This window comes from Nothoprocta perdicaria, unplaced genomic scaffold (genome assembly GCF_003342845.1).
Source record: "Nothoprocta perdicaria isolate Ctin4 unplaced genomic scaffold, notPer1 scaffold_128, whole genome shotgun sequence".
In the NCBI taxonomy this organism is placed as follows: Eukaryota; Metazoa; Chordata; class Aves; order Tinamiformes; family Tinamidae; genus Nothoprocta; species Nothoprocta perdicaria.
Window position 1 is genome coordinate 1979825 of NW_020454405.1, and position 23587 is coordinate 2003411.

General features: G+C 41.4%; 1 protein-coding gene across 1 annotated transcript in view; it reads left to right on the forward strand.

Moving 5' to 3' along the window:
• Position 1: 1 nt before the first annotated feature.
• Positions 2–23587, forward strand: part of LOC112942422 (rap guanine nucleotide exchange factor 5-like) — a 63825-nt gene continuing 40239 nt past the window's right edge. Inside the window, exon 1 of the mRNA XM_026033361.1 lies at positions 2–193. Within this exon, the coding sequence (XP_025889146.1) occupies positions 2–193 (192 nt within the window). The remainder of the gene's footprint in view (positions 194–23587) is intronic.

Sequence of the window (23587 nt, forward strand, 5' to 3'; positions counted from 1 at the left end):
GATGCCGCCGCCGCCGCCGCCGCCGCTGCCGCCGTGTGAGGGCGCGGAGCTGGCGCGGAGCTGGCGCCCCGCCGGCGGAGCCCCCGAGCCGCCGCCCGTGCAGCTGCGGCAGAAGCTGCGGGAGCTGCCGGCGCTGCTGCGGAGCGGGCTCACGCTGCGGAGGAAGAGCAGCGCCGCCGCCGCCGCCGCGCGGGTGAGTGTCCGYGCTCCCCTCCGCGCACCCGCGCGGGGAGGCCGCCACGGGCGGGACGCGGCCCCGGGACCGCGCTCTGCTATGGGGGGCAGTTAGACGGGACCCCCCGAGGCCTCCGGCCCGGCCTTCGCGCGGGTTCCCCCTCCCGCGGTCTGCTTTTCACGTGGGGCGGCACCGCGGCGCGCGGCTGCCCAGGTGCCCGCGCACAGGTGCGCTGAGCGGCGAGCGGCCTCGTGCCCTGGTGCCCACGGCGCCCGTGAGCCCTGCACGCACGGCGCCCGTGAGCCCTGCACCAACCGGCGCGTGTGCCCGGTTATGGGTGGCCCTGCGTGCACGTGCGCGGCAGGCAGGTGCCCAACAGCGTTTCCCTCCAGTTGACTCATTCTTGGGAAGGCTCGTGGGCGGCTGCAGCAGCGCGGCCCGCGTGGCGGGAAACCGGGCCCCAGCCAAGCGCTGTGTGACYCCTCAGCAGCTGGAAACCAGTGTGGGGACAGCGGACCCTCCCACTGGTGACTGCGCCGGGCAGRTGGCATGTCAGTACCACTGAGACAAAACTTGCTTGCCATCGAAATCTGGGCCGAAAATCCACTGAAATGATGGGGTTGGGTTAATCGAGCAAGGGCATGAAGTCATCAGCCTTGTGGTGCTGGTGGGCTGGTAAATAAATGCCCGCGTAGGGGGTTGGCGTGGAGCAGTTGGCAGGATGTACGTCTGTACCTGAATCAGCTTTGCAGGAGTTTACCTGTGTACACAAGTGCTTTGTATGCAGGGGGAAGTTCTGCGAAATGTGTCTGGGTGTGAATTTAAAAACAAAACTTCCTGAGTGAATGTTTTAATCTAAAAAATATAATATGCAAAGAACTTAAATATGATGAGGGTAGTGTATAAATTTAAAGCAGAATAGCTATTGCTGCATAATTTCTTGAAGTAGAGTCCTATGCTAGTATAAGGAGCTAGTTTATATGAGTTTTACCTGCAGGATAAAGACTTGTCTACCTGGAGATTCATATATATATATATGTATTTATTTTCTGGTTGGTATACATTTTAATCCACTTCCTGAGTGTACATATGAATATGAAGTGGCCTGAACTTGATTTGCTTGACTTCATTCAGAAAATTGAAGCCAAGGAGTTTCAGTTAATTTCAAATAGTTGAGTCTGGTTCTGTTCTAACAGTGTTTGAGAGCACTTCTAAGGAAAATAAAACCTTTTTGGAATACTTTTTGGAGATTAATTCATGCCACTTTTAAAGCATTCCACAAAGAAAGTTCAGTGGAAGTGTCTAGTGAGGAGGTAGGAAGTAGTGCAGAACCGCTGTTGAGGACTGTTCCCATCTGTGGACCCACCTAAGGTACTGCATTGGGCATAACCAATCCAGGACGCTTGACGGAGATGCCATGTGGAGGATGTTTAGATTTGTGCTTGTGGCTAATCCTCAGTATTTGAGCGGGTGAGCAACGTGAATGTTTGCTCTGTCCATATTTGAGGTGGGTGGGTTGACAACCTGGTGAGAAGATCTTAGAACAGTGGATCTTAGCACAGGCAGTTCCTCAGGAGCCCTGGCTGAAGCCTTGGGCCGTGTCACTGTCCCAGGTGAGGTTGTCCATGCCAGTGCCCATGTGCAGTACTATGGAACAGCAAGAAAGAGGTGACAGATTTAGTCAASTGTCATTGGTGGTTTTGCCTTGCAGTACCCTGTAATAGACCTGTGGAAAAGTTTTTCTTTACCTGTCCATCCTAGTAGAAAGAAGGCTGGCGAGTTGGATGGTCAGTCTGTAGGTCTGCCCTGAGTGGGTGCAGCAGCTCTCAGGTCTGTGGCGAAGGTTGTGTGTAAGTTGTGTGGTCTGAAGGTTGTATGTAGGTTGTGTGGTCCGAAGGGTGTGCGTGGATGCTGCACGGTTCAAGTAGGAGCTTCCCGGCCCAGGTGGTCAGGTGCTGCCTAGCTGTGTCTGCTAGAATAACAGAATTCATCAATTATTTTATGCTCTCCAACTTAAGCACAAATCTCAAAATGAAAAAGGTCTAAGATAAACTTGGACATAAGGTTGAGTAGCACAGATATGAAACAAAGCATCTTATTTTCACCTCAAGATAATACTGCAGGTTAATTCAAAGTTAATTTTTGCAGGTTCTTTTGTTTGCTTATRAAATCCTTCTCTTCCTCTTTAAATTTAAGAGTGATCTTAGTCTCCAGTGGCTTTTTCTTTGTGCTTTTTTGTTTGTTCAAACACCAAGCTGAGTCGGTTATTTGTCCAGCTGGATCCATCAAGAATGTTGCTCACATAGGTGMGCTATTTTCAACTAAATGCTGACCAACTGAAATTCTGATTTATTTAATTTCCTAGAAAAATATAATATTATGACCCCGGAACAGGGGGTCTGCCTCTCATAATGACTTGCGGAGGGACTGCCTGCAATTTGCTTCCTCATCTATAAAATAGGGGTAATATGCATGCATGCATGCATGCTTGGAGACTGTGCATAATAAAACATAATGGGAGTGTTAAGGGTGCTATAATTATTTTAAAGATACACTTCAGTGCATGCTGTTAGAATATTTTCTATAGTGGGGGAGAAAAGCTTTGTGTGGGAGAGGGTAGTGCACAAAGAATGGAATAAATTTTGCAAAGCAGCATGCAGTGGAATAAATTTTTTAAATCTGCTTCAGCCTGCCAGTCCTTCTTGGTCCTTAGCACCGGAATATTAGAGAATTTGTGACTAGAGCTGAGAGTGATTGAAGAATGTGGACTAAAACTAAATGGTGAAACTAAATGTGCATTTTCCTCTCAGTTCCTTGAATGCAGAAACTGRATTGCAAGTGGGCATGTTTGGCCTTCTCTATCAGGATGCAATTGATTTTAATACAATCAAGGAACTTAGAGTTGGAAAAACACCTTGCAGAGTAAGTGCAATAACCCATCTAYGAGCCCAGGGTCATTTGCCTGTTGTTAAATACCAGTACATTGTGCTGTTCAGTCATTTAGATAAAACTAACCTCTAATTCCCTCACTAGGGATATTTTATTTTAAAGCTCCCGAACTTTGAACCGGATGTTGGCCCTGTCCTTGACAGTGGAGTTTCTTAATGCCAGTCTCAGGGCAGGCCTGTCACAGGTGCCTGAGCCTGCGCGGGCTGCTAGGCTGCGCTGGGAGTAGCTGCTGGAAAGGGACAGGTTTCCCTGCTCCACCTCTGCTCGGTGCTGCTTCTTTCCTAACACAGAAGATGGTCCCATCTTTTGTTGCGGTGGTTTTATTGCTTTTTACAGGGGTTCAAGCTGGTCCCACAAACAAGAGCTTGAGGCAGAGAAGTGACCTGGCTTCTTTGGGCCTGGTGCATCAGTTCCCCTCTGCTCTGTGTGTGTGTTTTTCCAAAATCCTTTGGAAAGCAGGATCCTTGTGCTTTCCAGTTTGCCTCTGAGGTATGCCCTGAAAGTACATAAAATGGCTATTGAATTTATAAAATGCTAAATTTACTCTCCTTCCTTTTGTTTGCCAAAATATCTTCCTCTCTTTTTTTTTTTTTTTTTTCCTTCAAAAGTAACAGAATATAATTAAGTTTTTGTGTGTTTACAACAACAAAGTCCCTGCCCCTGGAAACACGGAGGTCCTGCTGACACATCAGTACAGCAGTCACTCCATCACACAGATAACCCTTTTCCCCTGATGAAACTAATTTTGCTCATGTTCCTGAGTTCCTCCTAAAAGGCGCAAAGCAGCTCCTGGGAGATGGAGGAGGAACTGCCTTTCTCTGTCTCTGTCTCTCTGTCTCTCTGTCTCTCTGTCTCTCTCTCTCTGTCTCTCTCTCTCTCTCTCATACACACATTTTTAATCACCTCTTCTGCTTTCTAGGATCACATTTACATAGTAGCTTTGTGTGAGCCTGGATGCTGCTGTGCGTCAGACCGTGGTGTAGCTGCCGTGCCTTTTGTACACGGTGGCGTCAAACCCCGATGCTCTGATCTTGTGAAATACCCTGCTGGCCTGTACAAGCCTGTGCCATGCTGTCTGCCTTGCTCAAAGTCAAAGAGATACCACCAAGATTTTGTTTTCTTAGATCCATGAAAGGCTTCTCRTGCTGTTTCTAGATGTCTTCAGCCAGACAAGTGCGCCCAGGTTCTCCGCATAGAGGGAACCTTGTGTTTTGGGTGACAACTTTGCCACGTGTGGGTGGCGGAATGTAAACTTCTTTCTGGCTGTGGGATTTGCAGGTTGAAAAGCATGAACCAAARGAGTGAACCAAACCAAAGAGTAAACCTGAACCAAAGGAGCTGGATGAGAATCATAGGTGCTGAAAGTTTCCATGTGTTCTCCACTGGAGAAATTCATGGGGGAGAGATGTATTGAATCTACAGAATCTACATGAGACATGAAGTCCCTGAGCTGAAAATAGTTGGAGGGTTGAACAGTATTAGAAAAAAAAAATCCCTAACTTTGACTGTGGTGTCTGTCTTGCTGTTGGAGAAAATTCTTTGGCAGGGGAAAAATAAGTTYTATGCAATCTATTTAAATTAAAGGAAGGCCTCTCAACTATGCACTCTTATCTACATTTTGGTAAGCTTTTATTCACCTCTCATAAAAGACTTTCAGTGAGTTGCATCATTCAGGTTGCTTTCCTTCAATGAGATCATGCAATTCTTGTGATTGGGGAAACTGTAGGATTGCAGATGAGGTTTTGCCAGGACATTAGAAGTTGGTGGTTCATAGTTCAATGAAAAAATCAAACCTTTTGATTGTCCCTAAGCATGCAGGTTAATTTTATCCTTGGTTACTTCCCCACAATCTCTGACATTTTTAGCAGTCCCTATTCTTCTTTGCACTTCCTCATCTTGTTAGTGCCTAAGTGCAATGACCTTGTGTTTCATGCTATTGAACTACATCCTTTTCCTAATATTCCAGTTCTGAGAGTCATCTAATTTTCCCACATGTCCTTCTGYTTACCTTTGTTTTGCCCGTGCCTCCAATCTTGTGTCATCAGCTCATTTCATGGACCCATTCTGCTCGTTTGACYGTTGTTGTTGCTGAGAAGAGCAGAAAAGTGATGCGGAGGACAATTGGTCTGGTATCTATGCTTGTACCTACTATACATATCTATCCACTGTAGACTTCCTTGTTTTAAAAACATATGGGCTTCTGGAATGTGGCTGCTGTACTAACTGAAATCTGTGYGCAAAATACTGGGCTGTTCCAGTGGATTGAAAGTTTTCCTGGCAGTGCTGCTACTGATTGATACTGGTGGCATTTTGCTTTAAAGCCTACCATAGAGCTTTTACTCAGTAACTTAATACACTGATCATCTTGGCAGTTATTATGTGACTAAAAATAGTCTTGGTAAGTAGTCTTGAATTTTTCCCATTGTAATCAGGCTTATTATATATTCCTGCTAAATGTATTTGATTAAGATAATTGTCTTTCACAGTATSCTTTAACTTGTCAGGTCTGTGACTGATGACACATGAAATGTTGAGTAATGAATAAAATAGCTTAGTGACAGTGACCACAGTAGCTGACAGGGAATCTCAGTGTCTCCTTTTTGTTTATTTGCATAACAATTTGTTTCACAGTCAGTGTTCAGTGATCTACTAAATTGAGAATACTTCTTAATTAGACCAAGCCTTGTGTCTTCAGAGAAATTGTGCTGGGCTTGATGAATAAGTGCAGCTGAAGGAAATCCGAGGCAATCTATAACTCTGTCCTACCGAGTAAGCTCTGGCAGGATGCAATGCCATTTTTCTTCCTGAGGCTGGGGATGGATGGAGGTTGCCAGGATGATGCCCACTGCCTGTGGTCTTGGGCTGGCAGTGCCTTGGCCTGACACCTCAGCTGCTTCCCTGAGTGCCCATGTAGGCCTGTAAAAGAGATGCCATCAAGTAGCTTTAGTTCATGGAAAATGCATAAAATTGACCAGCTCCCTTGCTCAAAGTCATGGGGCCGGGCATGAGCTTCTGAGTCACCCACCTCAGTTCTGATAAATGTTTCTGATGGTGTTTTCATCCACAGTTTGCTGGTATAAAACACGCTCTTGTCTTTAATCTTTCCTGCACTACAACTCAAACTTGAGCTAAAGACATCTTGAATAAATTCAGCCCATGTTCAATCTTTAAGTGCCACTTCTTGTGTGGGTAATAACATCTTCAGCTAATGGCTCTGAAAGAAAATACCTTCTTGTCCTGCACGTTTCTGTAGTTCTGATTGAACAAGGATATCATTGCGTTCACTTCTCATTTCGTATAGCCCACAGGTTGTCAGAGGTGATGCTGCAGGGTGTCACCTGGAAATCTGTCCAGGAAATGTATGTATAAAACAAGTTCAGCTCCATTGAAAGTAAAAGGAAAGTAGTCATGAAATTTCTGCAGGTGCTGCATCTTGATAAGAGGAAGGCTCAACTTAAGCATGAGTTAATTATATCCTGTTAGTTACATATTTTAAAAGTAAACGAAATTCACTTGGTGGAATTGTGTACTTTAATTGGCTCTCTTGCAAATCTGCATTATTGGTTAATGCATACTAGATTTCCCAGATGCCAGGATGAATAAGCAAGTGCTGTACTGTACTATTATGACAAACTGTGTTAAGGTTTGTATCCAGTTGCTGTTGTTTGTATAACCTTAGTGATTTGAATGTCTTAAAGGAGATTGTAAAACAACCTGTGCATGCTTATGCTCATGAAAACACTGAAAATACGAGGAAAAAAAGGAAAGCAGAATGTCCATAAGTAATAAGAATTACTTATGGAAAGCAGTTGCAATAAAACAAGATGTTTTATCCTTGTATTTGTCCTATAACAATTAGAGACTGGAAAGGAAGTTGCTGCTTTTTTATGGAAACAATTTAAGATTCTGTATCTTTGAGGTTGTTTATATTTCCTTTTCTGATTTGCACATTACAAGCGTCTTTGAGAGAACTAGGATTAAAGATGGTTATCAAGAGATGGAGTATTCACCTCTATAGATTATTGCCCCAATAGGCCGAATAAATAGGCAGAATTTGCTGTCGCTTGTGCAGCGGTATCTGATCTGCTGTGACCATTCCAGACGTCTGATTTCCCATCAGGCTGGGGTAGGAGCAGCAGCTGCTGCAGGAAGGGTTGGGATTCAGCACGCAGGCTTGCGGTGCGGCTCTGCCAAACTGCTGCAAGAGCCTCCCCGGGTCGCTTTGTGTTTCTCTACCAAGTCTGTGTCTGGTTACCGAGTAAACAGACGCGGTGCCCGTGTTTCCACGGCAGTCTCTGTAGGATGTGGGCTGCTTTTATTACAGGTTCGTAACAGTGTTCAGCATAAGAGCCTCATGTTGGTTGGGGATCAATACGGTGCTGTAACACAGGAATTAAAAACCGGACACCTTTTAACCCTGCTAGTATGAGAGTGCCCCGGGAACCTTCTGTGCTGGGTCTCTTTTTCCCCAAGTCAGGCTGCCTTGTAGATCTCTTTGGATCTATGTGCATCATTTTCTGTGGAATATTTTGTGTTGACCTTTGGGATCTGTAGTATCTACTTTATCCATGTGAAACCTTTTGATTTAAACTTTTTTTTTTTCATTGTAGCCATGCTTTGGCAAAAGTTTAAGGATAAAAGTGAAGGTAGTGGGGCTCTAAAGTTAAAAGCTATGGAAGGAAGATCTGAGTATTTTATTTTTAACTTCCAGGTCTAAAAGGCAGCAGCTATTCATAAGTGTCATAATGTCTTTTATCTCAATTGATTTATGGTTTGAGTCGGGTTAGTCCGACCTTGTAAAATGATCTACCTGTGGTTGTTGGATTAAGCTATTGTCAGTTACTAATGTAAGTCCTACAGTGTTCTTTCTATCCTGATTAATTTCCTTAACAGAATATATTTTTGGAGAGGAGTTAGAAAGCTAACTGAATAAAGTCACTATCCTTTTTTTTTTTTTTTTTTTTTTAATGTAAAAAGAGAATATTTCATTGATCACCAGACAAAAACTTTGGATGCTTTCCGGTTTGCCTTTTTTTTACCTGTGACTCTGCCAAACCACTGGAAAACTCTTTACCCTTCATGAAGCCCTAGATTTTCTAATTACTTTTCAAAAGTAGTTTGTTTATCCCTGGCCTGTATTGCTTAAACAAGTTGATGTTGGGAAGGTGATGTGACACCACGAGTTTGGGAGGAAGGGAGAGGGATTCCTGTTTAGGGAGCACTCTGTGGCTTGCTTAGGCCTATCCTATCTCTCCCTGCTTGTGCACCCCTGAGCAGAGTCCTCATGTGACTGAGATGCACACATGCTACCTGACCTGGAGAATAAGGGAAGGAATGTTTCAGGGGTCTCATTGCTTCATTATAGGGTGAATGTCACGAAGACGTGTGACTTGGTGGTAGCTTCTGCTGCTGCTGGCCCCTGGTGCTGTCTCTGCTGGTGTCCTGGCAGCAGAGTCTCTGTGACTGAGCAGGGAGCAACACCGAGTTGCTTGTTCMCACTGATACTGCCAGCCAAAGAAACGTGTTGAACGTGCCCTTTGTGATATAAATGACGGTCTGTAGCCCACAGGTGAGCACTGAAGAGCAGTGACTCAGAGGGAGTATTGCATGTTGCATGAAATATGGAAAACTGAGGCTCAGACAAGTCATGAGCATCACAACATCCTTATTTTGGGGGGGATGGATGTTGATTTTTTTTTTTTTTTTAAGGTGATAAGCTTTTAATTCTTTCCTTTTTTTTTCTGGCCAAATTCTGGTTTAGATAACTAGACTCAATGATCCTAAAACTCACTGTGATTTCAGATGGATATGGTAATCATTTAGTGTCACAGACTGCTACTGCACGCTGTTAAGCAGCTGCTCCATTTCATCCCATAGGTGAATGCACTTTAGTGATGCATAAATTGATTTTTTTTTTTTTTTTTTTTTAATATGGAAAGAAGGGGAGAAAGCAACGAGCATGCATGGTTAGCTCTGAAAGCTGCGGAGCATTTGTTTGCTTTCTGGATGGCTGGGGAAGGGAGCTAAGCGAGTCTGCTAGATGGGCTCTGGATCCAGCTCGTGGACAGTGCAGCGCTTCACTGCAGTGTGTCGTTTCTTCACTGCCTGAAGCTACGTGGCCACTCAGGCTGATCCGGGCTGCGTGGGATGGAAATGTTGCTGAATCCATGCTACAGGGAAGGCCAGGGTCATGGGAGTTGCAAGTCCTAAATGAACAAAAGCAGAATGTAGTRGTTTCAGCTGACAAAGACGAGACGTAAGGACACAGCGTATCCAGGCTTGTGTGTGTTTTGGCATAAGAGTGATACACTGTGTAACATCTGGCCAGGCTAGCACTGAGCTGTGCTCAGTAAAATCAGTGCAGGAATTCTTCAAAGCCGTACTTTCACACGGCTTCCTCGCTGCCGTGTGGAAAAATGTGCTTGAGAAACAAAATATAAATAATCCTACTAGATTTAATTATTATAAACAGGTAGGAAAACCTAACTGGAATTTGACTTCTGTTCGCAAAGGATGGCACAGTCATGTCCCAAAATGGGACTCTGGCACGTCCAGCCCTTTCAGCTTCCATGCTGTCCTGCAGCTGTCCCGTGTTGGCTTGGCCGGAAGAGTGTTTGGGAATGATTGAACAGCCTGAGTGCAGACAGTGTCAGAGAACAAAGCTAAAAACAACAAACAAACAACCAACAACAAAGCAAACCCAAAACATTTAAGAAAGGGAGTAATTGATGGGTTTATACCTAAGGTAAGATTACAGAAGCTTGTTTGAGCTTCCTGAGCAACAATTACCGTTTGTAGCAAGTGATCTGTGCTGTTTATACCTCAGTATCCACATGTATAAAGAAAAAGGATAGGACTTGTCTGCCTGTTTGAGCAGAATCATTCATAAATATTGTCCTTGTAATTGCCCGTGACATCAGTTGCAGGAATTAAATACATAAAATGCAAAAATAATAATGATAGTTAAATTAACACCTTTTTATTTATATTTTTTATTACTGTGTTCAAGGATAGAAGAGGAACATTCAGCAGCCATTTAATTTCTTGTTTTATCTCATTAAGCAGACAGTCCCAAAACAAATGAGTTTCAGATTGGTTTTACCAAAGCTATTTATCTAATTATGGCTTTCACTGCACTTGAATGAATGTCTGCAAATCAATAGGTCCCTTAGGTTGCCAGGGCATGCATTAAAGCTGGTGGCTCTCCAAGCTGAGTAGCAGCAGTGCTGTTTCCTGTTGGGTTTTTTTCACTGAGATGTCCCTTCTGCCTTCTTACAGTGTATGCAGAACCTGAGAATTGGCTTGAAGGTCTGCTTGAAAGGTCCCCCTTTCAGTTGTTTATTTCCAATTCAATGTGGCAATAAATATTTACATTTTACTGGCAAAGGTTTTATTTATTGTAGTTATTTTAAAGGAAGCTAATGTAGAAATAGAATATATTGTAGTGGGTCAAGATGATGGTTCATCTAAACCTTTGTTTTTAGATTTTAAGATTAATTAAACACCTAATGATTCTAGTCACAAAAATAAAGCTTGTGCTCTCAAGAGAGCCTTAGAGTAAATGTTGTATAGTCTGCATTGTACATTCCTTTTTCCTGGATTTGAGTACCTGAAGATGCCTTATATTCTGATGCTTAGAGACTATTACCATTAACCATATTGGAACTCAATACCATAACTCATATGGGAAGGAAAATTATGTTTTGTATTCTTCTGTGGTTAAGTAGAGCATTTCTTTTTGATCAGTTTTTAATTTCCTACCTTTAATTTCAGGGTCTAGTCTGCTGTCACCAAAAAGGCTTCCTCAGTTATTAAGCAGGGAACTTTTAATTTCCCTCTTCTGCACGGTTGTTTTTTTGYATTCTCTTTTACAGCTGCTTTTTACAGCAAGCAATCTTAGTCTCTCCAGGTGACTCTGTAATCAGCTTTGTTACCCTGTTCTGAACCCTATCTGCTTCTGCAGTATCCCTTTGAACTTGTGGTGGCTTGTGCTGAATGCAATATTGCAGGTGAGATCGCACCACCGCTTTATATAAATCACGCAGTTTCCCCCCGTCTCCATCATGTATGCTTTTCATCCTCACAATTTGCTGTCTTCTTAGAATTTCTGGTGGCACAAATTAGTCCTTCACTGAAATGTCCTCACAGCTATGCAGAATGCTTTTTTTTTTTTTTAGGTTGATACAGTTAATTTAAAATTGTATAAAGTGTCAGCAGTTTTTTTTTTTTTCCTTCCAGTGGGCATCACTTTGCATTTGATGTTGATGAACATTATTTAACCTGAGTATTCACTCTCCTAGCTGGATTAGGTCTKTCTGAGGTTGCTTATAAATTTCTGATTGTGACTAACCAAAATACAGGTAAATCTTGATACTCACAAGTATGTTTCATTAAACAACATGGAGCCTAGAATATAACAATGAGACATCTACCSGTTTTCCTCGTCCTGAAGAAAACAAGCTATTTAGTTCTGTTCTTGTCCCTCACCACTTTGCTCTTGTTTGAACAGCTACCATATTTTGTCTCTCAACCAAAGACTCCTCTAAAGTCTTTAGGAGAAGTCTGTGYGTTAGGGTGAATCTCTACTATCTCTGCTGAAGTAAACCTGTAGATTATCGCTGTGTAGGTGGTCTCTGAGCATAGAAGAAAAATAGCTAATACCATGTCAGTCTTGACCTTACTACATTGCACAGTGTCAGAAGATTTATTGTTCTCATATGACATACGAGCATATTTGTGCCTGGTGAAACTACTGTTAAATGGGCACAGCTATTTGGAAGGCTCCGCGCAGATCAGTAGCCAATGACTTGGTCAAATAATCACAGAACAGGTTTCTGCAAGAGCATCTTCTGGCTACCAGTGTTTCCTTCCTATCAACCATCTGTGTTTTCTCACAAAGTGCAGTGAAGAAATAGAGAATATGCTCATTGARGTAAAGCAATCTAACAAATCAAAAAAGGAGGAGAGGAAGGAGKTTTTTTTTGTTTCCTTTCTATTCTGTTACGGCCACTTTAAGGCAAAACTGCTACTTGGAACAAAACTCTAGCAGACAAATCGCTTCCCAAACGCTTTCTAAAAATGGATATATTGAAGTGTTTGTGTCGCACTACAGACAACTGTTCTCTAATCTCGCAAAGCTCTTTTAATTAAAATGAAAGACACAAAATATCCCCATAGTGGAGTGCTATGTGTAAGAACGAAGTGTAGTTAATAGAGGGATACTGCTATTAAATACCAGTTGTGTTCTTACTAAAATAACGCAAACATTATTCGTGTTAYTCATGCCTGTCGCTTCACAAAGCAGCGCTTTATGAATCTGTTTATCGTGGCTGTAGAAAAGGACCTACTTTAAAAAGTCCTTTATAAACATCAAAAAGCTTATTAGGAAAAATTATGGACGGATGATAATAGTAGAAAAGGAAACATTGCCTTTTACTGTTSTGTAAATAAAAATAATTGCAAAAAAGTTGTCCAGAGATGATAATAGTTTTTCATTATAAGTCTGAGTTGAAAACTGCTTGCATGTCACTGATGGGAAAAAGAAAGATTTATCTTTTACAAAGATAAATTTTGTGAAACTTACAAAATGGGAAGATTTTTTTTTTTAAGTAAKTTTTTTTGGAAAGAATTTACACATACTTTGAGTTAAGYGAGAAAACAGCCAGTGTTTATCCATTGCTTCAGCGGTTCAGGGTGTTATCTGACTTTCAGAAACAAAGCTCAGGACTGGGGGTCTATGAGTCATCCCTGTGCAGCTTGAGCCGACTCCAGTTCCCATATGTCTGTGCTTGTTTCTTTGCGCTGTGACTTTTTCCCTCCTGGGTTAGTCATTGTTATCTCTTGGCACAAATGGAGAAGTTAAAAGTGTCAACAAGCATGAGCTATGATAAAAGCATGCAAACAAACCTCCCAAGCAATCTTCCAAGCCCCAGAGTGCTCCCATTCCCTTTTCTTGCTTTTCATAAACCCATCTGATCTTTTCATGAGATCCCAGTGGACAGAGCAGGGACATGAATTCCAGGGTGAAGGGCTCTTATCAGAAAYGCTGTCTCAGAGGCCCTCTGCGATTAACTTGTGCTGGTCTGTCCAATGCCTAGAATTGTGGATGCTATGATGTTGCTAAGAGAAAGGGAAGCAAAGAGATTAAAGATGAAAAATAACTTGTTAGYCCCTTTGCAAGGTCCGCGTGTGAAAGATGTTGGTAAATTGTGTATGTTTCCTAGATTCGGCTTTGATCCTATGCAGTCCTACATGGATTGTGCTACACATCTTAGGTTTGATCTAGCAAAATGTATAGGATTCAGTAAGGTAAATTGGAACTCAAGCAATATAGCACAGATCTTTAACTTGTCTCTTATGTAGGCTGGAGAGAAGTGTCCTGGTTAGGTTCACACAGGATGATGACAATCACATCTGCACTCTTAAGTTAACTAGACATTTCCCAATTTCTTTATATTCCATTCCTGTTCTCTTTCTTCCCTTTCTCCACAAAAGAAGTCTCTGTGTGTACATCTCCATAGCAAGAAGGTGCTAAAATTCTGTTTAGCTGTAGTCATCCTGGCACTCATGAGACAACTGAGTAGATATGTTACCCCTGCTGGACTATGTGAAGTCAGAGAAGCCTGTGCGGCTCGTGGTGGTGATGGCACTGAAATAACCATCCGTTTGAAGGTATCTCTGAAGAGATGGTGTGGGAAAGGATGGAGCAGTCAGCAAGTCGATGYAGGCTGAGAATTATCCAGTTCTTGAAGATCATGTATCTCAAATTGAATGTCTCTTTATAGCAAGCTTGGCAATTGGRTGCTCTGCCCTAGCACAGGAACTTAACCAGAGGCTTAGGTATGGGATAGGGAATGGGTTGTCAAACTGGTGGGGCTTTGGRGATTGCCAGAGTGAGGTGTAGAGAGAGCGTAAGCAGACCCAGCCTGTTATGGTAGAGCATCTGGGATGGCCCAGTCCTGTTCGGTGAGTTGATTAGGCCAGAGTGGGTGTCACAGCAGACTATTAGGATGTCACTTTTTGTGAAATATATACAAAAACATAGGCAGAATATCTCTACTGATTTCTGACAGATCCTACACTGCTATGGGGAATACTATAATGTGTGAATTACCTTTTGGTTCACTTTTCTTCCCGGCTTTCAGACTGAATTCACAAATGCACTAATGGCATCTTTCATAGGCACAGTGCATGAATAACTTTCAAAGTCAGGAGGTCTCCTTCTCCTCCCACCATCTGTGTAGATCAGAAAACATGTGCTGACTTATAATGGCGTTTATTACTGACTTTTTAAATCTGGGTGGGCTAGTAACCAGGATACAGCAGGCAAGTGGAAAGACAGTAACAACACGTTTATGTGATCAGTGCTGCAAGCACTGGCTGTAACACAGAATAGTARAGAGAGGGAAAGTTAATTCTCTCAGCCCCTTTTCCTGAAAAAATGTAGTTGATTGCTACYTCTGATGCTTTTATTTCCACGGGACAAGCATTTTGGGGTGAAGACTCAATCTAGTGAAGCAGAAAGTGATGACTAATGACTTGGTGCTTGACATGGATGTTCAAAGGAGGACTCTGGATGAGTCCTGGGATAGGCAGAGGATGAAACAACACCAARCAGCACAGAGACTATCTGAGAAGCTCTTTAACCTGATGATCAGAGGCTCCTTAAATGTCCTTCTTTTCCTAGTATTGGTTGCCAGGCCTGACTGTCCTTTGATGGAGGAAATGTGACCCTGTAGAAAGGCAGTGATGTGTGAATCTCCTCCTGCCATGTTATTACAGCATAAGCAGACCACTCTGCTGGTTCCTGGAGGTTGGGTTATTCAGTCCATGCTCTAGCTATAATTTGGCTGTGAATAATGCATATTCAACTTGTGTTCAACCTATGTGAATGATGATATATGACACACAACTGATAAGTGTGTTCCTGTTCATGTTAGGCCCTTCTGCTTGTCTCTTGCATATCCCAATGAGTACAACTATTTCTAAGGGAATTATGTTGTTATACCCCAGAGTGCTACCACTGCTGTCWTTAGAATACTTCTTGAATTGTTATTTCAGATTTTGCAAGTGCAGACCATGGTTACTGCCTCATGTATGCTTTGAAGGGTGCACAACGGAGCTTTCAGTGGATTCTTTTCAGTGGATTTAGCTATGGCTGAACATGCTACTTATTGTCTGATCTCTTATCTCTAGTTGATTATGTCTGCCATGAGTTCTGGGATSATAAGGGTCCAGGCTCTCATTCCTCCATAGAAGGTAGTCTTCTTTACACTACCTGTTCTGCAGAGAGCTTATTGAGCTTCTTGGTGTGAAGATATGTCTGATACAGGAGTGTATGTTCAAATTCATAACATAGAATTAACTTCAGATCTCTGTATTACTGTAAATTGCTGGGGTATATTTTATTTCTGCACACATGGTTCTTATGCTAATTTAGACTCTGGCATCATTTTTTTTTTTTTTTTTGCATATGTCTTTGAATGCTGGAATGATGACTAGGATGTAGACATCATATGGTGGCACTTCTGTTGGGAGGCAGAGCTACATAATAGTTCTAGTTGCAAATGCAGTTAAAGGTTAATGAATTCAGATAATCTAATCAGATGTAAAAATAGAGAAATCTTTGAATCCTTTGACTGTCAAGCTGTGTTTTTTTGTGTGTGTGTTTAAGGAATGGAATCTTTCCTGAAAAGGAAAAAGAAAACAAATTGTCCCTTTGTAGTTGTGTGATGTTTAAAGGACACTTAAAGCGTGCAAGAAATGAACCAAAGRGAGAAACTTGATGCTGTAAATACCAGGTCTTGTTTTGCTGGAGGGCTTTTTATCTATGCTGTGGAAAATTACCAGAGTTAATGACCTCATGTGGCTCAAGAGCAACATGGGACCAGCTGAGGGAAGATATTTATGTATTTATTTATTAACTTCTTTATAGCTAGACTTCTAAAATAACTTTTAAAAATGTACTTTCATTAAAGAGATTCAGTGCAAACCTTCCCTTTGCTGTGAATTTGAGTAGGATATCATCACAGAAGGCATTAATCTCACAAGAATAACTTGTCAAATTTTCAGCCTTTTCACTTAAACTTTATTTGTTCAGGCACCTGAATTCTTAAGGCTGTGAAAGGGGCAAGGATTAGGTGATCCTGACCTGGCCCACAGTGTCCACAAAATGATGGATGTGGAGAGCTATTGTAAGTACCAATTCTGTTCATTTCCAATGTCTGGCATTCGAGCAAGGTCCTGTCCTCCTAATACTGTTGTTTTAAAGGGGACCACTTCATGGTGTTGACACTCTCATATCACCTGGAAAATCATGAAAAGAGATGAAAAATCCTCCCTTCCCCATGGAAAGATTGAACTTCCACAGCAATACAAGGACTTTTTCTTTAAGACTTAATTATGCATCACAAAGAGTAAATGTAGAACAATGCAACACAGATATGATKTGACTTATTCATGTGCTTCAGTAGTATGAAATGTATGAAAACAATTGTTATATGAATAAAGAATGATAATAATGATAAATGGAAGGAGAAAGGCAGGTTATTAAAATAAAGGATAAATAGTAGCAGAAGGGAAATCTGCTTCTTTAGGGCATAAATCTTGCCAAAATTCAGAGACTGTGTTCTTGACACTAACACTGTTCGAACCTGCATTCATACAAGAGGTTGCTCTCTAAAGATGCCCAGACTCTTGGGTACGATGGGGGTCCTGGGCATATGTTTTACTTTATTAGCACCTTAATCTATAGAAGATATATTATATGGATATTATGCAAAGTAAAACTTACGCCTTTTGGATAATGTGGCACTTGAGCTCTTCTCTCCTTGCAAAAATTTAGAAGACTTATCTGTGATGTTTTCTAATTCTGCAGTTTCTCAATCTAGTGAAATCTAAATTTACAAAAGTTGCTTGTAGTGGTTCTTTGTATATGCTGAATTCCTCTTCAAGTTCTAATCCTTTCTTCTGTATCTAATGGTTATTGTACACTACTTCCTATGTTACTTTGTGTATCATACCTAGGTCAGTTAGTGCAATTGTGATTAAATGAAATGGTACTTGGGACACTGGTGGAGAACTTTGGACTGTGCTATTCCTCAAGTCCCTCCCTATCTCAGTGGAAACACATCCCCCTTTGGAGCTGGAGTGCACTTGAGTTCATTTGTTCCTGCTTCAGCACCCAGACCAAAAGTTTTCAAGTGCAAAAAAGATGCTATCGAGGTTAGTCTGATCCTACTCTGCAGAGTGGTTAAAGGTGCTGATAGCTGAACTCCAAAGAGAGTTCAATAAAATTTTCTTCTCCTTGCATTCTGGATGCTACTTAAGCTGTTTGAACAGTGAGACCTTGACTCCTTCACCAAAATGAAATGGTTAAACTTTGATAGTTTTCCTAATAAATAAATAAATAAATACATTACATCTGTTCTTCTGGAAGTGGTTAAAACTCCCACAGTTCAGTCCCTAGTTGGTTGGCACTGACTTGTGCCAGTGAATTAAYGCTGGTCCTGAGAGGTCTCCCTGGAGCGCTGCCAGCGCGTACACCCCACGGGCACCTTCTCAGACTGCTCAGGTCATGAGGCAAGCTTCTTAAATGAGACCTTATTCCCACAGCACAGAGGCTGCTCCCACTCTTTCAAAGCCAAGTAAGAAAATCAAGAGCTTTACTGATGATTAACTGTGTTTTAAATGTCCATCATACGCATATTTGAGCTTGGACTGAGGCTCCTCTGGGGATTTGGCCAGAGTGCTTGYAGCCCTTAGTGTAGCCAGTGGGTGCAGACCAGTAGGTCTCCAGGTACTTGGCAAAGGGTGCCAAGTCATTGGCATTTCCATTGCAGAGAGAAGCAGACTGAGCTACAAGAAGGCAAGTTCCAGAGACTGAGCAATAAAACCAAGAAACACTGAATAATTGGTTACAATGCCCACTAGGTCACACACTCTCTGCAAAATCATACAATCTCTCTTCTTTCCTAGAAAGAAATACATTACTCTTGTAATGAGGTATACCTCATGTTCAGATATCTCAATTTGCAAATGCAGAACAAGTCTTGTGCCTGAAAAGAATAAATGTGCTCTCCTTCAAAAAGAAAAAAATGTTGGGAAATTACCAGGTGACTTATGTTTTGTACAGACAGTAAAATTAGAGCTCTTTGAAACAGATAAGAATAGGTACATTAAAAACATATCTTTGCACATTGCAGTTCATGGACTATTTATGTGCAGCTGTCACAAACAAAAAAGTTCCTACAAGCACAGGCATTTTTCAGATAATAAACTAAACTGATGGAATTTACTGCAAGGTGTTCACATAAATCATAAAGAAAGCAGTGCGTTTAAAATTTGTCTTTTTCTGCTTCAAATAATAAATACACTGTAATTATTGCAATCTAGAATACTGGGTTTTTATTTTTGAATTGCTTCTGAATAAATTATTATTTTAACGAATATTCCCATTCAACCATACCTAGTTCATATTGACATTGGATCTGTTTGTCCTGCCAGGACTGCTCATAGCTAATTTGCTGGATATTTGCTAGTATTAGAAAGTTTGTGCCTGTGGCAGCGGGCAGGTCTTCACTTGGGGAGGTGCAGCGATTTTGGCTGTTTGTGCCGTTCAGCTGTGTGTACGTGGCTCTTGTCCGAGGTGAGCACCGTGTGGCAAGCTCACCGGGGCAGCACACGAGCGAGCTCCCGTGCCCACGGCTAACTAACCATGGCTAACTAACCAGGTGCATTTTTCTTAGATATGATTTTGTAGATCAAATGCGATTTACTGTAGCTGTTTTGAGGGAGGCACAGGAACTTTTAGAGGTACGGACCTTGTGCGTAGTGTTCAGATATGTATATACACTTTGAGGAGTGCAGCTTCCCCTGAACTTTCAGGGCTACATTAACTGGACTAGCAAATCCTGTATCCTGGTAAGCCTTTGTCTTCCTCCTGAACTTGTTTACCATAAATTTGAGACTAGAATAAATTGTTGTTRTTATTATTATTATTATTATTATTATTGCAGAATTAAGATGTGTAAGCACTGAGAAAGTGAAAAAGAACTTTCTCTCTGAGGAGAARGAACAAATCAGTGCTGCTAGGTTTGCTTTGTGTAGCTAGAGTGGTTCCAGAGGATATACATATATGGTAGAAATTATGCTGTATTTTTGCTGAGAGGCTTTTCCCCTATACTTGTCTTCCACGATGCCATTTGGCTCTACTCTACCTTGTTTGGCCCAAATTTGTCCTAACAGAGTGTGCCTGTGATTGGGGCTGCCCGGCCAAGGTTGCTTGGCGGAGCTGGGTGCCATGCTGCATTCTGCGCTTGTTTGGAAAGGTGTCGTGAGAAAGTATTTCTGTGGCAACACACAGGACATGTGCCAGAGGGACTCTGGAAAGTTTCTAAATATGCAGATGATCCACATCTTTCTTCTCCTGACCTTCYTTTTTTGCTGATTTGTTAATGTTTTTGTTTAGATCCATATGAAAAGAAATTCTAACCTGTCATTGGGAATGTCTGTTTAATCATAATGTGAAGAGTCTAATGGGCATTCCTTTGAAAGGTCCAAAGAGTTTATTATTAAAAATAATCCATATGATTATAAATATTAATTGTTGTGTAATGTTTTTAATAATCCTTAAAAAAAAAACCCTGCTCTTTTCTGGTGCCCTCCAGATCAAAACAAAACCAGATGGTCAGGAGGATGGGGTAGATTACAATTCAGATTGTAGATTTGTTAGGTTGTGAGTTTTAGAGGGAAATATCTGCATACATTTTGCAAATTATTTACTGTGACAATCTGTCAAGTACCTATTTTGCACTGAAAGAATGGAGATGTTGAGAGTCCAGAAGAGTGAAACGTTCTGGGAAGCAACATTAGGAAAAGTGTGAGTGAAACAGCCAGCTAGAACACAAACGTACAAGAAAGTGAATCAAACAGAGGATCATAAATGGTTGGTATAGTTTGACATTAAAAAAAGATAAAAGCGGTAAAATTCCTACCGCCTTGGGAATGAATAAGTTCTCATTACAAGCATTGTGTTGACATCAGAATTAAAAAAAAAAGAAAAAAATCCTATTTTTAAAAGGTACAGAAGTCATGTTTGAGCTCTCTCCCTACTTGGTCAGGTATGGCCGTAGCCTGTTCAGCTTTGCAATTGGTCTTTAGTGTTAATGGGGATGGGACTTCATTCTACTTAAATTGATGCCTTTATGTGAATATGCAAGTGAGAGGTGAAGTTTCCTGTTGCTGGTCCTCTCCCATGACACCTCTGAGCTTTGCCTTGTCATGTTCTGTGGTTATAGTTCATCCTTTCCATGTGAACAGAGCTAAAGATTTATTAGGCCTATGTCATGCCACAGCTCCTGGAATAGTTGAATTGAGCATAAACAAGCGCTTCCCCTGCGCGCAGCTGCCCCTTCCTGCCCCACTTGCCTTCCTGCTCGTGCTCTTCTTGCTCGCGTGTGACCTGGCACGTTAAAACTGGTGGCTCTTTGGTGAGGAGAGGCCGGGCCCACCCTCTCGTCAGCAGCCTCATCTGGCGATTTTGAGCATGGAAATGCATCATCTTCAGCAGAAGTCTCCTTCTGTCTTGAGAAATGTGAAGTTTCTCTCACCCTAGCAGTTCACCTCTCCTTCCTTGCTCCTGAACTCACTGGGTTTCAGTGTCAAACTCCTTTTTCTCTCTGTTTGAATCTGGCCCCTTTTGTTCAGAACTGGACATATCCAGGACTTTCCTGATAGGACTGGGGAGAAGAAAAGAGGGCAGATTCTGCTGTAGTTTCATCTGTGAGTTTATTTATTTATTTATTTATTTACCATTCTTAACGGGGGGAAAATAGGAACTTGTAAACAAAATTTGATCTTGTCTTTTAAATTCCACTTTTAATTGCAGTACAGAGGCTTTAAAAGTTTTAAAGCATCCAGCTTCTTGCTGTGAGTTAACTACAAAAAGAGTTTTGTTTGAAGCGTAAAAACTTGCAGCCATATTTAGTTAGTTAGGTCCTGGAAAAYACCGAAATGCTCAGAACGTGGCTGGCTTTAGTGCCTGTTATTGTCTCAGAAATAAGTCTTTAAACCAGGGAGACGTTGCTTGTCTTTGTAAATAACAGCCGTTCCCTTCTCGGCTCTCTCTGCTCTGGTGGCAGCATGAGTAACTGTCACTAGTGGGCTTCTCTTTTGTGAAATAACTTAGATTCGTTGCAAGTCCTTTTTGTACAGAAAGCAAGAATGAGCACACTCTTCAGTTTCCTTCCACTAATGACCCACTTAGACATCTCCAGAGAGCTTTTTAGTCTCACCTGGGAACCCCAAATTGCAAACTCTGATGAATATCTGTTTCTCATTTTGTAGCTTTTTGCCCCTTTTATTCTACATCTAAATGTGAGATTTAAGAGGACCAAATAATTTCCGTTATAGTTTCGTATTTAGTCTTAAATAAATATTAATGGAGAGACCTGTTMTATTGACTGTGCTCCATTATCCTTGAGTTCTGAGGATGGGTTTTCAGAGGAGTAATTGGGAAAGGTTGGTTGTTATGAATATTATTTGGCAGAAAGTCAAGCAGATTCTACAATTTCACATAAATTATGTCATCTGAAAGTCAACTAGCTTCAGAACCAACTCTACTTGCTGTACCTTAGCAACCAAGAGCAGAAATCAGTTGCCACATGGAAACGGATTGGGATTCATGACAATACTCTCTACATCCAGCCACAGTCATACAACGGGAGCATTTCATGTATTATATACAGCACATGTATCCAATTTCTGCTTAGAAAGCCTATAATTTTGGCAGTAGAAAACAACAGTGAGTGCAAAAAAATTGAAGGTGGTTGAGTGACAACCCAAATTGTTTGGTAATTATTTTTCCCTACCCCCACTCCTTGTTTGGCATAACTAAGTCATCAGAATAAATGCACATTTAGTCATGCAGCAATCACGGCCTCCTTGGGTTGCAGGTTAAGAAGGGTGTGTTGGGAAGGTACAACAGAGCCTTGTTTCAGAATTCATTTTCAGAGCAGGGCTGGAATGGAAACTCTCTAATTATTTCAGCTCCGTGCTTGCTATTTGCAAATCCAGCAAATCCTTTTGAAGAAAAGGCACACTGACATCCATTGGGCTGTTATGATAGTTCCCATCATTATGGCATTATCATTTTCATGGTTTGTAATGAGAGAAAGAAATCTATCTAGGAAAAAAAAAAATAATTACTTTTTGATTTGTGTGTGGAGTGGGAGAGATGCCTAAGGGAAATTAAGTAAATAGCCCTGCTGGATTTTTGTTTGTTTGTTTTTCACCTCAGCTGCGATATTATTAGAGTTGAATGYTGAGCAGAGAAAGAGAAGTACATTTGATTGTACTTGAAAGTGAATCTGAATTGAGCTTTATTTGTGATCCTTCAGTGTTCATCTCTCATGGCTGGGATATGGAAACTCCAGCCTTGTGAAAGTGCATTTTAGGCTGGGATGCCTAAATACTTCTTGGAGATCAGTCTGAATTCCCTTGCAGCTGTATTAGTTCAGGATGTGTTGGGGAGTTGCTGAAACCCTCCTGTCATGGAACAGAAATCATCTCATTAGCAGGTAGTCAGTGTTATACCATGTGCATTTCACAACGTGATTTTTCAGTTGAGTTTTCAGTTTTTCAGTTTGAGTGTTCAGGCTATTTGTATTAAGGGAAAGAAGCCCTGATGCAGCACAGCGCTGAAGTACTTGTTTAATTTTAAGCATACTGAGTAATCCGATTTGGAATGCATAAACGATATATTAAATCTTTAGGGAAATAGCAATAGTGCCCTGAAACTACTAATGCTTGTTTTCCTATATTTATACACAAAATGTTTCTGGAATTGCTTGTTTAGGTTGACTGTGGTTGTGTTTGAAAATTAGGCCTTGATTAAACAAACAAATAACATGAAAGTGTGTTGTAAACTGACAGCAGAGTCCGATTGCCCATTATAAACTCTTAATGTTGCCTCATGTACAATTTGGGATAAAATAGCCAGTTAAAAAACTTGTCATTTAAAAAAAAAAAAAAAGAATAAAATGGAATCTTCAACAATTTACTGGAATATGAGAGCCCTGTCTCCATCTTTTCTTGTTTCACTGAGCAAATCCTCCTACTTCGTTTTTTATAAACCTTTTACATTCTTAATTAAAAAAAACCCAAATCCTAATATACCTGTTGTTTCCAAAACTCTCTTTTCTTGCTAAATGGACAGCAGTATCCGCTCTCTTAGAAGACAGGTAAAACATTTAGATCCTGTCTTTAAATTGGTTTGAATTAGTTGCTGTCTTGCTTTGTTGTTGTGGCTGTTGTTTATTTTTTTATTTTTCCTTTTTTTTTTTTGTGAGCAAAATGATTACGTTGCTGACAGCTGTTTGGATCTTTGCTGTTGCTCCTGTGCCTACGCTGCTGGCGAGGACGGAATAGCAGCAGTTGTTGGAAAGGTTTTGGGGGGAGGCAGAG